This window comes from Hyalella azteca, unplaced genomic scaffold (genome assembly GCF_000764305.2).
Source record: "Hyalella azteca isolate HAZT.00-mixed unplaced genomic scaffold, Hazt_2.0.2 contig5036, whole genome shotgun sequence".
Classification (NCBI taxonomy): Eukaryota; Metazoa; Arthropoda; class Malacostraca; order Amphipoda; family Hyalellidae; genus Hyalella; species Hyalella azteca.
Window position 1 is genome coordinate 210634 of NW_025935241.1, and position 13888 is coordinate 224521.

The following is a 13888-nucleotide window of genomic DNA, read 5'->3' on the forward strand; positions in this document are numbered from 1 at the left end:
TGTTAGCAGTAAATTATTCGCGGGGGTAACTCAAGGAAATATATATGGTTGCCACTTATTCTTCGTCAAGAAGGTTCATCAAAATTATATACCAAGTAAAGAAAGTGGTTTGATGTGCAGATTGGTATATACTCTTTTCCCATATTTATTATCAATATCAGTATTGAAATTAATAGGTTTGAAGGTTTAATAATTAATTGGTTTTAATTAAAAGGTATGAGCCGCGCTGAGTTTTGTACGATTGCAGTGGACTGAAGAAATAGAGCCTCCATCCGCACATGTCAAGGCAAATTCATTATGAAGTGATACAAAGACTATATCTCGATAATAATGAAAGACCACAAATTTTGTATCTATTTAATTGGGCTTGTCTAAGCCTGGCTTTCGTAAGACAATGAGATAGGCCCCTTCTTCTGACCTATGCTTTGAGACATCATGTAAATCAGTCCCATAAATTGACTTACTAGATCCATAAAAACATTCAAAGTTCCCCCTATCCAGTTGCGGGTGTGCCATCAACTCACAAAAGGTGAAGCATTTATTTTTCTGTGTACAGTAACTTGAAAAAATTAATCCGCAGTATATACATACATAGATGGCCGTCAGTTCGCGACGTTAGGGGATGATGGCGCTCGGCCTCTGAGGCTGCCGCCACCTCACATATGTAGTTATGAGGCGCTGTAGTGGGCCTGCTGTCATCTGTGGGAAAATTGCTCCGATTTTGCGTATTATTTGTGTTGCTATTGCTAAATTATATGAGACATAGTTATTTGAGTATTATTGATATCTTAATTGCGACGAGTTAATATCAGTTCGAAAAATCGTGCACTTGAGGCACTCATCCGAGCTATGTATTTACCACTAGTGATATATGAAATTAAGAAATGTTTCACAATATGTTAGGCACTACACTCGTCTCGAGAGGGTACGTATCAGGTGCGTGTGTGTGTTTTATGAAAAATCCACATTTTTATGAAATTAAGTTCACTTTACATACGAATTTATATGTCTAGGGGATTTCCACGATGAGATTTATTTATCGTCATCAAATATAACATAACATAACATATTGATCTCGGCGCTGAAGTGTAGGCGCCTGTCGCCGATGCTTTTCCTTTTCGTGCCTTGTTCACAGAAGATCTAATATCGTTTAATTTGACCGGATATTTTCATGACTGACAATAGTTTCAAGTAGCTAATGGACTTTCACCGGGTTCGATATGGTGCTAGGCATTTCAAATATGAACATATATTTTTCCATAGCTTTATCTAGTCTGTTCTTGAACGCGTTCATACTTAGAGCGCCAACGATGTCATTGGGGAGGCTGTTCCACATGTCGGTGATTCGAGGCGAGAAGAAATTTTGTCGCGTGGAGAAGTTGCAGCGCAATTTTTTTTAGCTTATAGCCGTGGCCCCTGGTGTTGGTTCATAGGTTTCACAGAGCCTGTTCAATTCATCCATAATCTTGAGATGGAGTTGCTCGATGTTACTGCAGCTTTGAGGCAGTGTGAGATATTTTTCTTATTTTTCAAATTTCATATTTTTGAGTTTACTCTTAACTTATCTTGGAATTAGTTTATTTCTGTGTCGCACAGTTATCATTTTGTGGAGTGGTAAAAGATAACCCCCACATATTTTGCGGGTCATGAGCGCAGAAATTAGTATTAGATGGCAGAATTTTCTTGTTGTCAAAAGATTTCGCCGAGTTCAAAAATTCCGTCGTCGACTGCATCTTCCATCGTTAGCTGCAGAAATTCGCCGTGAATCCGAGAATAAGCTTCCCGACTTCCAGGATTTGATATAACTTTCTTACTTTAAAATGGAGAATGTTGAATTGAGGGTTCTCCTCAATGAAGCCAATATAAGCTTTGCTGTAGAAAGGCTGGAACAAGTGAGCATTGAACTGGCTAACCAGAAGATCATCTAGCGAAGAAGTAAACGTATTAACGTTCACTTCTTAAGATTAAGAAGAACCTTAAGATTCAACTAAACTAAGCAAAAAATGTCACATATATGGCCTAAAAAATGGATGGCACCGAGTAACAACTAGCAGACGTGAGACGCTAACGTCAGTTGGTGAAAGTGGCGAGGAAAACAATGTTGCTCACAAATATGGTCTCCAAAGCAGTCATCCATCAAGCCCCTAAAAGCGAAGAAATGACGAGAATCTGCGAATATCGTGTACAAATTGTGATGAAAAATTAGGAATCGAAAGTGAAGGCGCTGAGAGAAATGAAAAATGAGATGGCAAATCACAGCTTAACCTTCATGCATGGAGACTTCACAACGAAAAGTGCATCAGTCAAGTCAGAGTGACTTAAAGGGAAGGAGCTACAATTCAAAATGAGCTTCAGGAGCTCTGTTGTGCACAATTACTGCTGTCCTAGACAAAAACTACACTAGCACATGCCATCTCGAATACATACTTTGCCGCCGAAAAACAACGGGCTATATATGAGGCATGAAGAGGAGAACAAAGATATCGTGAAATATTTTTTAATGACGTAATTTTAATTTATTAACGACGTTTCGAATGTAACAACATTAATTTTAAAGTAATAGAAAGTATTGATTACAGAAATTTTGGTGGGATAAGTATATGATTTCCGTAAATATGATACAAGAAAATTTTTAAACGTGAAAATAATTTTCACGTTTCAGCCATCCTCGGTCCGATGATGTCAGGCCATTGCTAGTTGACGATGCTGGTGGGTTCCTCTAGCACAGTGCAAGTGATGGTCGCGTAGAGCTTTACGCTGTCACAGGTTTCACGGAGCCAATTGAGTTCATCGCGGATTTTGAGATGAACCTGTTCGACTGTAATGCTTTGAGGTTGCGAGCTTGTTTTAGGGGGCAGGATAAACGGCTAGTCAACGTCGTAGTTGTTACTGAGATTACTCTAATGTCGTCCAAATAATGAAGGAAACTAAAACCTTTTTTTAAATTTCTGACAAAAATTTCACATCATCTGAATTATTGGCATTAACTAACTCCTAACACTTCTTAACGCGGGAAATGAGTTGTAGAATGACCTGTTGAGTGATGATACTGCATATTATTTTTTATAACGTTTAAATAACTGGGGTAACCAAGTCATTCCAAAGAAAATTTTGTCCAGTTTACGAAAAACACGTATGAACATTGGATACTTCCAGATTACTGTACCGTCGCGTTTGGAAAATCAAAAAGAATTTAAATCAAACAGAATATATGTGAATTTTACTGTCAAGCTCAGAGAAATTCATTAATTATACTGAAATTCAGCAAATGTCCTTTTACCAATACATTTTCGAGATGTTGTTACGTATGAATTTTCTTTAGGATACCAAGTAGAAGCGACAGTGAAAGTACTAATCGAAATTCGTTGTGATCATAAAAGATCTAATTACTGGATAACATCAATCATCCAAATTATATCGTATTCATTGGAAAGAATAAATTATTTTATTTACCCATCAATTCTATTTTCCTGGAACAGAAAACTAATTGTCCATTATTGTTTTTTTTTTCTAATAACAAACATAAATTTCCTCGCTGATAATCAAATACCATAACGTTAAAAATACATTAACTATCTCAAGTATTGACCACAACGGTGTAAAATGAGTGTGAATAAAATTTGTACTAAAACATAACAATTTATTTGTCGTACTACTAATCTGCATGACTCTGATACGTCTGGCATAGCCTTTAGGAATTTTATCCTAAAATTATATTTGAGGCCGAGAGGCTTTAATAGTTTATACCGTACGAACAGCTTAGTCTAGAATCTCGATGTTGCTGTCGAGTCTCACTGTAGCTTGCACAGTTCCGTTCCGCTGGACAGTTTGTCATGTTGAGTCTCACAGTAGTTTGTTCAGTTGAGTCATTCGCTCAGGTTTCAACAGGCAAAGCTTTCTTAGAACCTTTAGAGTGGTTTAGACTAGAAGTTCACTGAGGGTCTCTGGTTAAAAGTCAATGCATTGACGGAAGTACAATGAGCGCGCAAGATTTAATGCCAAGCGCGATGTTAGAATAAGTAAAATGTATCAGTTTTTTTGTTATTACAGCTGTCAAATATTTCGAGTGTTCCAGTTGCTGAACGGCTGCAAAATGTGAGTCATAATATCGTTGCATATATTTCATTATAATCGCCCAATTTTAAAAGCCCCCTTCGTTGTGCGGAAAAAAATGTGGAGGTTGAGTCCTTAGTATCCTTAGTATTTGTTTGGGTCGTAGCAGTCCCAGGCCACGATGGATCGCCGCCTCTGATTATCGTTCATCCGCCCTCATTTGGGCCACCTGATGCACGATGCTGTTGCTTGCTTCTCGCCGCTGGTAGTGTTGCAGGGGAGGTCGATCAGGGATTGTGCCCAGGAACACGAAAGCAGGACCAAGGCAGCTCTTGCTGCAGAAGTTGGGCGATCCCCATCATTGCATCACTGTCATTTTCTTAGCTTAACAGAACGTTAAATTTATCGCAATTATAACTAACTTTAATCGATTTATCACAGATTTCATCAGCTGGAACCAATTTTCAAGTTCGTTTGTAGTTACAAGCAAAACAAATTTTCCGGCAAAATGTGATAAGCGTCGACTGATAGAAATGAAACATTCGGTGAGGTATGTAGTTGTGCGTAGCGCAAATTTCAGCTAGAACCCCCTGGCAAAATCGTTATATTAGGTTCGCAGGCTAGAAGCAGGCACATTCCTCTTCTGTCGCTCTACATTAAAGTAGGCCAAGTACTGTCTAGTGGTTGTGTAAAATTAATAAATTCACTGGCTGAGTAGGTCGTCAAAATGTAAAACTAGGCATTTCACGTATATCATGTAAAAGTGTATTCGTTCTGTTTTTAAAAGTAGATTGATAGGAATTTGGTCGTATTTTCATGTCGACTCAGCCTAGGGGCTGAGTAGAGTGTAGAGTAGAGTGTGGTTGAAAGCAATAGAGCTACCGCCTCATGATGCTGAACCCAGCTAATGATTTATACACTATACATACACCTAAGATAATAACATCAATGACAACCTGACAAATAGTCACAAAAATTACAAATTCACTATAATATTCGACACATATCAATATGTCCGTAATAAAGAGTAATCACACTATACACCTAAGATAAGAATCAATAATAACCTGAAAAATACTCACAAAAATAACAAACTTACTTTCATATTTTGCCCTTGTAAATGTCCGCAGTGAAAAGATGTATGGTGCATCGGGTTTCTGCGTACGAAGATTACAGCACTTTATTCCAGTGATCAGACCTACTGCTAGTGCCGCTCCGCATTTTTCTGCGCCGATGCCTATAAATAGTAGTGGTACTGGTATTGATAATAGTAGTGTGTGCATTAATGGTGCAAAATCTGGCCTGGAGCCGTGCATAGATATGAACGGATTTATTCAGCTTTCTAAATTTGCTGCCCTGCAAATTTAAAGGACCCCAAGCTTGTTCATAACACCCGACAGCCCAGTTAAGCTTCGACCAGAATATTTGCAGCTAGTTGAGATTAAACCCGCAATTCACTGCTTCAATATTGCTTCTCTTAACTTTAACATGATGGCTAAAAAGCAATATATCGGACGACAGAGACAGATGTCTTTCGTTAATTGAAGGCAGACTGGATTTCCATGGCAAGGCAATTCATCATATGACGATGAAGTCGGTATAGATTCACAAGATTCACGATGTTCCGGCGACGCTGGTACACATATATGTACAACGAGGTGTGTCCCTACCGGAATGTGAACAAATGTGTAATATCTCACCGTTCTGTTACTTAAACTAAAAAAGGTTTAATATGCTAGCGACGAAGTTATTTCCATGTTAGATTATTTACGGTAAAATAAAAAACAAATAAGAAAATGAAAGATGAGTTTGGAATAAAATCTGCAACTTTTTCGCAATCATCTTGCAATGATTATAATTATGAGGATTGCGCCTTGGTACTCGTAAGTTTATCGTCCGCAGAGACGCTGATTGTAACATAAGTTCATAAAGTCGGCCTCTTGCGGTTGCCTGCTGAACTCTGGGGCAGTATTATTGTGAGAGCGCCTCATGCAGCGAAAATAATGTAAATGCGAGCAATGGTTAATGTGCATTATTGTTCAGTTCCATGCTTACGAGTTGAATTCATTGATTAAATGGAAAAAATACATCTTTATTTTCCTACTGGTATACAAAGACTAGGCTTTGCCAGTAGTTATTTTCAATCGCTGCTGATGACGCGATCGATGGAATGCCGTGATAAGAAATTTTCAGTCCAATGGTATGGCAATACCAACTGCTATGCAGAGCAGAAGACTGCGAAGTGAACCAAATGCGCACAGTTCTAATCCGGTAGAAAACAACGGGTGGTTTTCGCAACATTTAGACACTATAATCCTAACGGCGCCCCTCTCATTCACCATTGCTACACATCTAGTCCAATGCGAAAGTTATTTGCCCAGATTTTTATCTAGTGTAATATTACGGAAGAACTATTACACATAACATGCTAGCAGGCGCGGTATGTGCCTCGGAAGATGTAGGTATGCCTAATGCTCTGCATGTTGTACCGAGCTCCCTCTATACCTTTCTAGGCGTGCCTCTCCTGTGCCCAGACAGTGCATTAATATAACGTCCTATATAAATGCTTCGTATTCATTATAAGATTAAGAAAAGTACTATCTATCATGAAGTGACCAAATTACGCAATCTATTATAGTCATGTAAATGATAATGACAAACTTCAATTCTTCAACGCCGAAGACACTATACTACTATATCAGAATAGGTCAGTGCTAATATTGCGAAGTTGTTCTTACCTCATATTCATTAATATTTGGATTCCATTTGGTAAAAGGTGATTATGATAAATGAAATGACATGGATAGAGATTACGTTTATGAGTTTATGGGTAACTGTGCTGTATTATTATCAGTTGTTAATTCGCTGATGTTCGTAGAAAATCTTTTGACTAGGTAACTAAAAAATATACATGGTCGCTCACTAGACGAACAACGCAAGTACAGCAGTGTACAAAATTCCACTTCGTGCAAAGAATGGTATCGATTGTAATTATTCTTGTGCAAATGATTGCAAATACAGAAACTTTAGATGAATTAATGCAATAAAATAATAATAATTAGTTTTTTTTCTAATTTTGTACATGAATAATTTATCCAGATAGTGGAAAATACATTATTCGCAAATATAAGAATTGTTTGCAAGTGAAAATACGTTAATATTTTATATAGTATCGATTGAAATGTTTTTTTTTCAGTATGTGTTTGTTAGGGAATAATTTGATTTTGGAAGGTAGCGTAACATGCATTTCAGATTTCAGAGGCGCGAAGTTCGTTCGCAAGATGTAATAGGTACGTGTGGACTGTGGAGTGGTGCATGGCTGCGTCTTGCGTGCTGTGTTCGGTGACAGAAAATCTTTTACCATAAATTTTCACCGCCTAAATGCTCTAAATTGTTATAAATAATCTATCTACAAATATTTTGCTACAACTTCTTCTTATGAGTTTCTTGCGCTGAAAATTGAATTTAGTTAATCTTGAATCGAAAGAAACAATGGAATTTTCGTGAAACTTGACTGAGCCTTTGCTTTTTTGCTTGATCAACGAACATAATAGTTTAATACTATTGTAGTTTAGTATTATGCTTGTTGATCTATTTCTAATGCTTTTTATGAACAAGCGGCATGTAAATTTGCAGATATGCACTTGATGACTAATTGCTTTATTAATTATTTGCTTATGCAGTAGGCTAGCCTCTAAGATGTTATCTTGGGCCTTGGCGGCTACGGCACTAGTGCAGTAGTGCGGTCGCCCATAATATGCCATATTTAACTGCATAACTTCAGACAGCATAACTCATAAGACATAAGTGCATGCTGCATGCATATCTACTGATCTACAGACTGCAAATTGCCTATACCGTAAGGCGTAAAATGGGGTAACTTAGACCGGCGGGGTAACTTAGACCACTTTTTGTTTTTTTAACAAAAACCCCCATGACTCAAAAACTATTTGACATAGAAAAATTTTGTTGATGGGCATAAAAGGCCTAATACTGAGGCTACATAACAAAATAGAAAGATTTAAAAAGTTTGCATATCTAATAGGTTAAAAAATTAAAAATGTGACCCACAAAAATGAGCTATTATTTAAAGCCTGTCAGAGTACCCCCTCCAATTTTTTTATTTTTTGGTTAAATAACTCCAGGTTTTCATGCATTGTAGTAGAACTCTTCTAGTTACATATGCAAATGACAAATTTTAGGAAAGTGTCATAGTTTGCAAATGGGGTAACATAGACCACCTAATGTCAGCCCTGACGGGGTAACATAGACCGGCTTGGAAGTTAATATAAAATTACCATATATAACATATTTTATGTTTGACAGCCTATTAATGTTTTTTCTTTATGTTTCAGACTCTACAGAGTCTTATATATGGTAATTTAGCTTAATTTCCAAGCTGGTCTATGTTAACCCTGTCAGGGCTGCTATTAGGTGGTCAGAGTTCTCCCGTTTGCGGGAACTTAGACCACCTGGGGGGCGGCGCCCCCCATTTGCTAACTATGACACTTTCCTCAAGTTTGTCATTTGCATATGTAACTAGAAGAGTTCTACTACAATGCACCAAAACCTGGAGTTATTTTACCAAAAAATATAATTGGTTTTACCACCCGGTCTAAGTTACCCCAAGAGCTGGCAGCTGGGGTAACAAAGACCATCACCTTTTTTGAAATTACATAAAGACTATGAGAGGCAGGAGCCAGCAATTTATGGTAAGTGAAGCTAGAGTATAGACCTGTATTTTGCATGTTTCAATTTAAGTTTAATTTAGCTAGTAAAAAAATGGCATCATTTATAAAAAAAAGTGGTCTAAGTTACCCCATTTTACGGTACGTATAATATATGGTAGGCTAAAATTGGAGATTTGGCTTAAAATGCATTTTCATTTTGAATCAAACATACATGGATAGTGTCATAGTGATGGTCCTGGTGGATGATGGGCAAAATTGGGCATGGGCCACATGGATAGCTCCATTCACTGATTCACAGCTAGAATATGGCTTTCCGTTCCATGGCCTGGAAAGAGCCTAGAGGTTTAAGCTCCTACTGACTTTAAAGTTTAAAAAATTGACTTGTAGTTGACAATATTATAGGTGAAATAAGGTGATGGCATCAGCTGCATAGCCTATGGGCTATGCATAGTACAGGACTACAGGTCACACTTAAGAACTCCGTAGTAGACAAAAATTGCCCACAAGGCCATGATTATGGACAATTACTGAATTAGGTACTAGGTAGTATCTACTTCTGTTGCTATGGCCTTTTCCCATTTTTTAAGTAATATATGAAAAAGTACATATTTTTGCCTACAATACAATTTTCCAAAATTCCCCATAAACCTTATTTTTTCATGTTGCATTTTTTTGATAATTAATCATAATTCTACCCAATTTTCATATTGGGTCATTTGGGTGTGATAGCTATACCAATGACATATATTTATATATATATATATAATATATATGTGTCACACAGACCACAGTCACAGTGTCATTGCTTATTGGTATATTACTATCTGTAACTGTAAGACGTAAGTGGTGTTGCAATATGAATTTTAATGTATTAGAAAAATTTTAATGAAAGTAGAAAAATTTCTATCTTGGGTTCTTGGCTAATGGCTATTGTTATGATGGGGCCAGATGGGCCATATCGGCATATCAAGCTTGGAAAACATCTCCCTTTAGTTTAGGGCCGTGACTAGAGCTTTCCCGCCATTTCTGGAACCATGAGTGGTGAGATTTCTGCCAAAAAGCCCAAATGAATTAACTCCTATCTAATTGTTAACAAAAGTGCACAATAGGGCCATGAGTTTCAAAATGTATTGAAAATTTGTCACACTCACACACTGGACCCGGAACTACAAGATTTCAGAAACAAGTTGGAGAGACAATATGGCCCAGGTCCAATCCTGGACCTGGGCCATATTGTCTCCAAGCAAGGGCATTTTTTTCCTATCAAATTTGCAGGGTTACTTATCCCTATTTTTATACTTGGATTGATAGTGTTCAAGTTTCAATTAAATAGTTAGCCTTTTAGGGAATGCTATCCAATCTGCATCTGAAAATTCATGTAAATTTTCCAAAATTTTCACAGTTGATTTTTTAAAATTGCCTCCTCAATTCCTATGATTGCATATAACATCAAATAATTTTTATAATGAAAATTAGTCAAAGGGCCATAGGATTGGATGAAATTGTCCCCATACATGGGTGGCTTCTGCCCATTTTTCCAGTTGGATCACTATTAGGGTTGAGACTATTGATAATATTTTTTGCTAGATGGTCAATTACAGTACTAACAATGGCACTTCAGTTCAGTTGCTACAGTGATATCACAACAACAAGGCCTTGTTGATATGCTGATTGCTGGCATCTTTCAAACCCTTTTGGCACTCGTACAAGTTGATTGAAATGGGAAATGCAATATATTGTTTTGCTTTATTAAAGAGCAGAAACTTGGTAAGTGTATTCTTTGAAAGAGTGGCAAATTCAATCTTACTATTGAAACCCTCTTGGATCCAAAGTGACATGTTTTCAATAACTTTAGAATGTCATCACTTGTTTGTACACTTTTGTTAAAATTTCACAGGAGATTGTGGGAAGACTCCAATAATGTCAATAATAAAACTCCAGTGGCAGAAAGGCTTTGGTCAAAGCTCAAAAATCAGGTTGACTATACCATGCCTGGTCTGGAGTGCAGTGCCAGAGGGCAGTAGGCCTTTGGCAACAGGTTAGAATGCAGGTAGAGTAATATATGCACAAGTGAATATATTAAATTGAATCAATGAATGTGGAACTATTTTTTTATTTCATGTTAGGCTAATATTTTAGAACTTGTCAAGTTACCAGGCTCAATTCATATTGAATATCGGAAGCACCATTTATAGAGTTCCACCCTGCTTTCAATATTGGCAACTTCAGCTCCTCATATTGGTATTGCATTTATCATAGAATGATCTGTGCTGAAGGGAAATTAGATATAATCTTAACATTGTATGTTGAATGGGGTCTTTGTCATATGATAAATCTATCATATTGTTTGCGGTATAGAAAAATGGAAAGGAAAAGAAATTCTCTAATATTGAATATTCTATAAGAGCTCTGGCCATCCAGCTTGCAGTGCACAATTTTACAGCCCAGCTCCAAAACACTCATACCCAGTAGGTAGGTGTCAAGTTGCCTTTGTGAAAATTATCTACTTTCTGACTGGCATGGAATACATCTACTTTTTGAGCTGTAACTAGGGCTAGAGCTTTCCAGCCATTGTTGGAGCTGGATAATTCCCCCTAGATGAATTATCTTCTATCTAATTGGTAACAAAAATGCACAATCAAGTTGCAAGATTACAAATTTATTGTAAAAATATCTATTTTTGGCCATAAAATTCCAGTTGGCTGCTAAGCTGCTGTGCTTAGTGCAATGTAATAACTGCTTTGCTAAGTACTGTGGCACTTGATTGAAGGCTTGATAAATATGGATTTAGTTTTTCATTAACATATAAGTTTAGCTTGTATTTTTAGTGCATTTTCTCATTTATGGAAAAAATGCCCTTGGCATTTCTTCATGTCCGTCTGTCTGTCCATGACTTCACATTTTCATTCACGAGAAAATGCGTGCTCTGCCGCTCACTGCAGTGAGTACTACTGAGTTATATTTTTTATTAACTTTCACATTACATTCCAGATCCGATAACATCAGTGTTCTCTTCAGTATTGCTGTCACTTAGAGTTACCATCATGGCTGAGCGCCCTGAAGACCTGAACTTGCCGAACTCAATTGTGATGCGCCTCATTAAAGACTCCCTGCCACCTGGCGTGTTGGTGTCCAAGGTGGGTGCTGTGGGGGAGTGTGGTGCTGTGGGGGAGTGTGGTACTGTGGGGGAGTGTGGTGNGGGGAGTGTGGTGCTGAGGGGGAGTGTGGTGCTGAGGGGGAGTGTAGTGGTGAGGAGGAGTGTGGTGCTGAAGGGGAGTGTGGTGCTAAGGGGGAGTGAGGTGCTGAGGGGGAGTGTGTGAGCTGTAATGACTTCTCCAAAAATTAACTCACATCTTTAACCCCCTTGTTATCACCCATTAACCCCATCAACGATGATCATCAGTCACCCGTCTGTCTATACCCGTCTTCCTTATCAGTTTTATTATTCTTTTAGCCTCGTTTTGAGATTTCAATTGTCATTTTTCTCGTGAATGAGAATGGTAGCATTCATGATAATAACATGCTCTTATTTGTCATTATTATCCCATCACATCCCACATTCTCTCATATGGTTTACCCATCAATCCCTACCCTTCCATGCTCCCCATACCCCCATTCCCTCTAAACCCCCATTCCCTCTCTAAACCCCCATTCCCTCTCTAAACCCTCATTTCCTCTCAAAACCCTCTCTATGTGACGCAGGAGGCCCGCAGCGCCATCGCGAGAGCTGCCTCGGTGTTTGTGCTGTATGCGACGTCGACGGCCAACGCCCTGGCGCAGGCCAACAAGAAGAAGACCCTCACGGGGCAGGACGTCCTCGACGCCATCAAGGAGATGGACTTCGAGCAGTTCGTCGAGCCTCTCACCGAGTGCCTTGAAGGTGTGGGAGGGGAGGGGAGTGGGGGTTAGGGCGAGACTTTGAGCAGTCCAATGAGTGAGTAGCTCAAAAGAGTGCTTTGAAGGAAGGGGGTAGGGGAGTGGGATTAGGACGGAACTTCAAGCAGTTCGTCTTCGTCTAGCCCCTTACTAAGATCCTTGAAGGTGGGTGGGAGAGAAGGGGATTGGGGGTTTTGGGGCGATTCTTCAGAGCGGGGCTCTGGGCGCGAGTTCAAGCCGTTTTATAAGTGCTTTTTCGAGGACTTGGAGGTGTGAGGGACAAGGTTGCAAGACGCGAGCCTCCCAATGACTGCCGTGAAGGTTGTGTTCCTACCAAGTTTTGCAGGACGTGTTAATTAATGACTGCCTCATTAACTAGAACATCTTAACGAAATCGATCAAATTTAGAAACCATTTCATAAAATCAACTTTGTAATCTAACTACCCAATTTACCCTCAATAACTCATTTACATTCTGCACCTCATTTACCCTCAGCTTCCTGTTTACCGAAATAATTCCACGTTACCCGGGTTTTGTGCAGCGTTCAAGAGGAGCCAGCAAAGCAAGAAGGAGCTGAAGGAGGCGAAGGCGAAGGCCAAGAAGCAGGAGCGCAGCCCCGCCAAGAAGGGGGCGCCGGCGGAGGAGCAGGCAGCTGAGGAGGAGCTGGGGGAGGACGTTGTTGATGTTCAGGAGTGATGTTGATGCTCAACAGTGGTGTTGCTGCTCAGCCGTGATTCAACTGCTCGGTAGTGATGTCGTTGCTCAGTAGTGTTGTCACTGCTCCGGAGTGTCGTCACTGCTCTGGAGTGTTGTCACTGCATTGGAGTGTTGCCACTGCTCTGGAGTGTTGTCACTGCTCAGTAGTGTTGTTACTGCTCAGTAGGGATATCGCTTCTCTTTAGTGAAGTTGATGCTCAGTAATGCTCATTATGATGCACTACTCATCATTTACGTCACTGCTCATTAGTGATGTTGCTGCTGCGCAAGTCCCAAAACCATGCATCAGAGAGAAAACTTCTCTCCGTGCAAGCACATGTACCTGACACAATACATTAAGATAGTACTTTTTCACTCTCTTTATTAACCTACTCCTCATTTGTTCTTTTACAAGAAACAAGTACTTATCGAGCCTTCTACGTCATTCACCCACGTCATTTGTGTCGTCGGGTGACTTGTAATTGGTGTCTTTCCCCAGGCCGTAATCAAAATGGTGCTTGTTACAAATCACCCAATGAGATTTTAATTCTAATACATTAAACTACTTTTG

General features: G+C 39.0%; 1 protein-coding gene across 1 annotated transcript; it reads left to right on the forward strand.

Annotated features, from left to right (window-relative positions):
* The first annotated feature begins 11710 nt into the window (after positions 1-11710).
* Positions 11711-13688, forward strand: LOC108679146 (DNA polymerase epsilon subunit 3). Its single transcript, XM_018167728.2, has 3 exons — positions 11711-11881; positions 12447-12624; positions 13163-13688. The coding sequence occupies exons 1-3, from the start codon at positions 11789-11791 to the stop codon at positions 13315-13317; spliced, it is 426 nt and encodes a 141-aa protein (XP_018023217.1). The 5' UTR covers positions 11711-11788; the 3' UTR covers positions 13318-13688.
* The last annotated feature ends 200 nt before the right edge of the window (positions 13689-13888 follow it).

Bases quoted from the DNA above. Each gene is read 5' to 3' on its own strand.
- LOC108679146 (XM_018167728.2), top strand. From the start codon at position 11,789: ATGGCTGAGCGCCCTGAAGACCTGAACTTGCCGAACTCAATTGTGATG. The intron at 11,882-12,446 runs GTGGGTGCTGTG...TATGTGACGCAG, and splicing joins CTGGCGTGTTGGTGTCCAAG to GAGGCCCGCAGCGCCATCGC. The intron at 12,625-13,162 runs GTGTGGGAGGGG...GGTTTTGTGCAG, and splicing joins TCTCACCGAGTGCCTTGAAG to CGTTCAAGAGGAGCCAGCAA.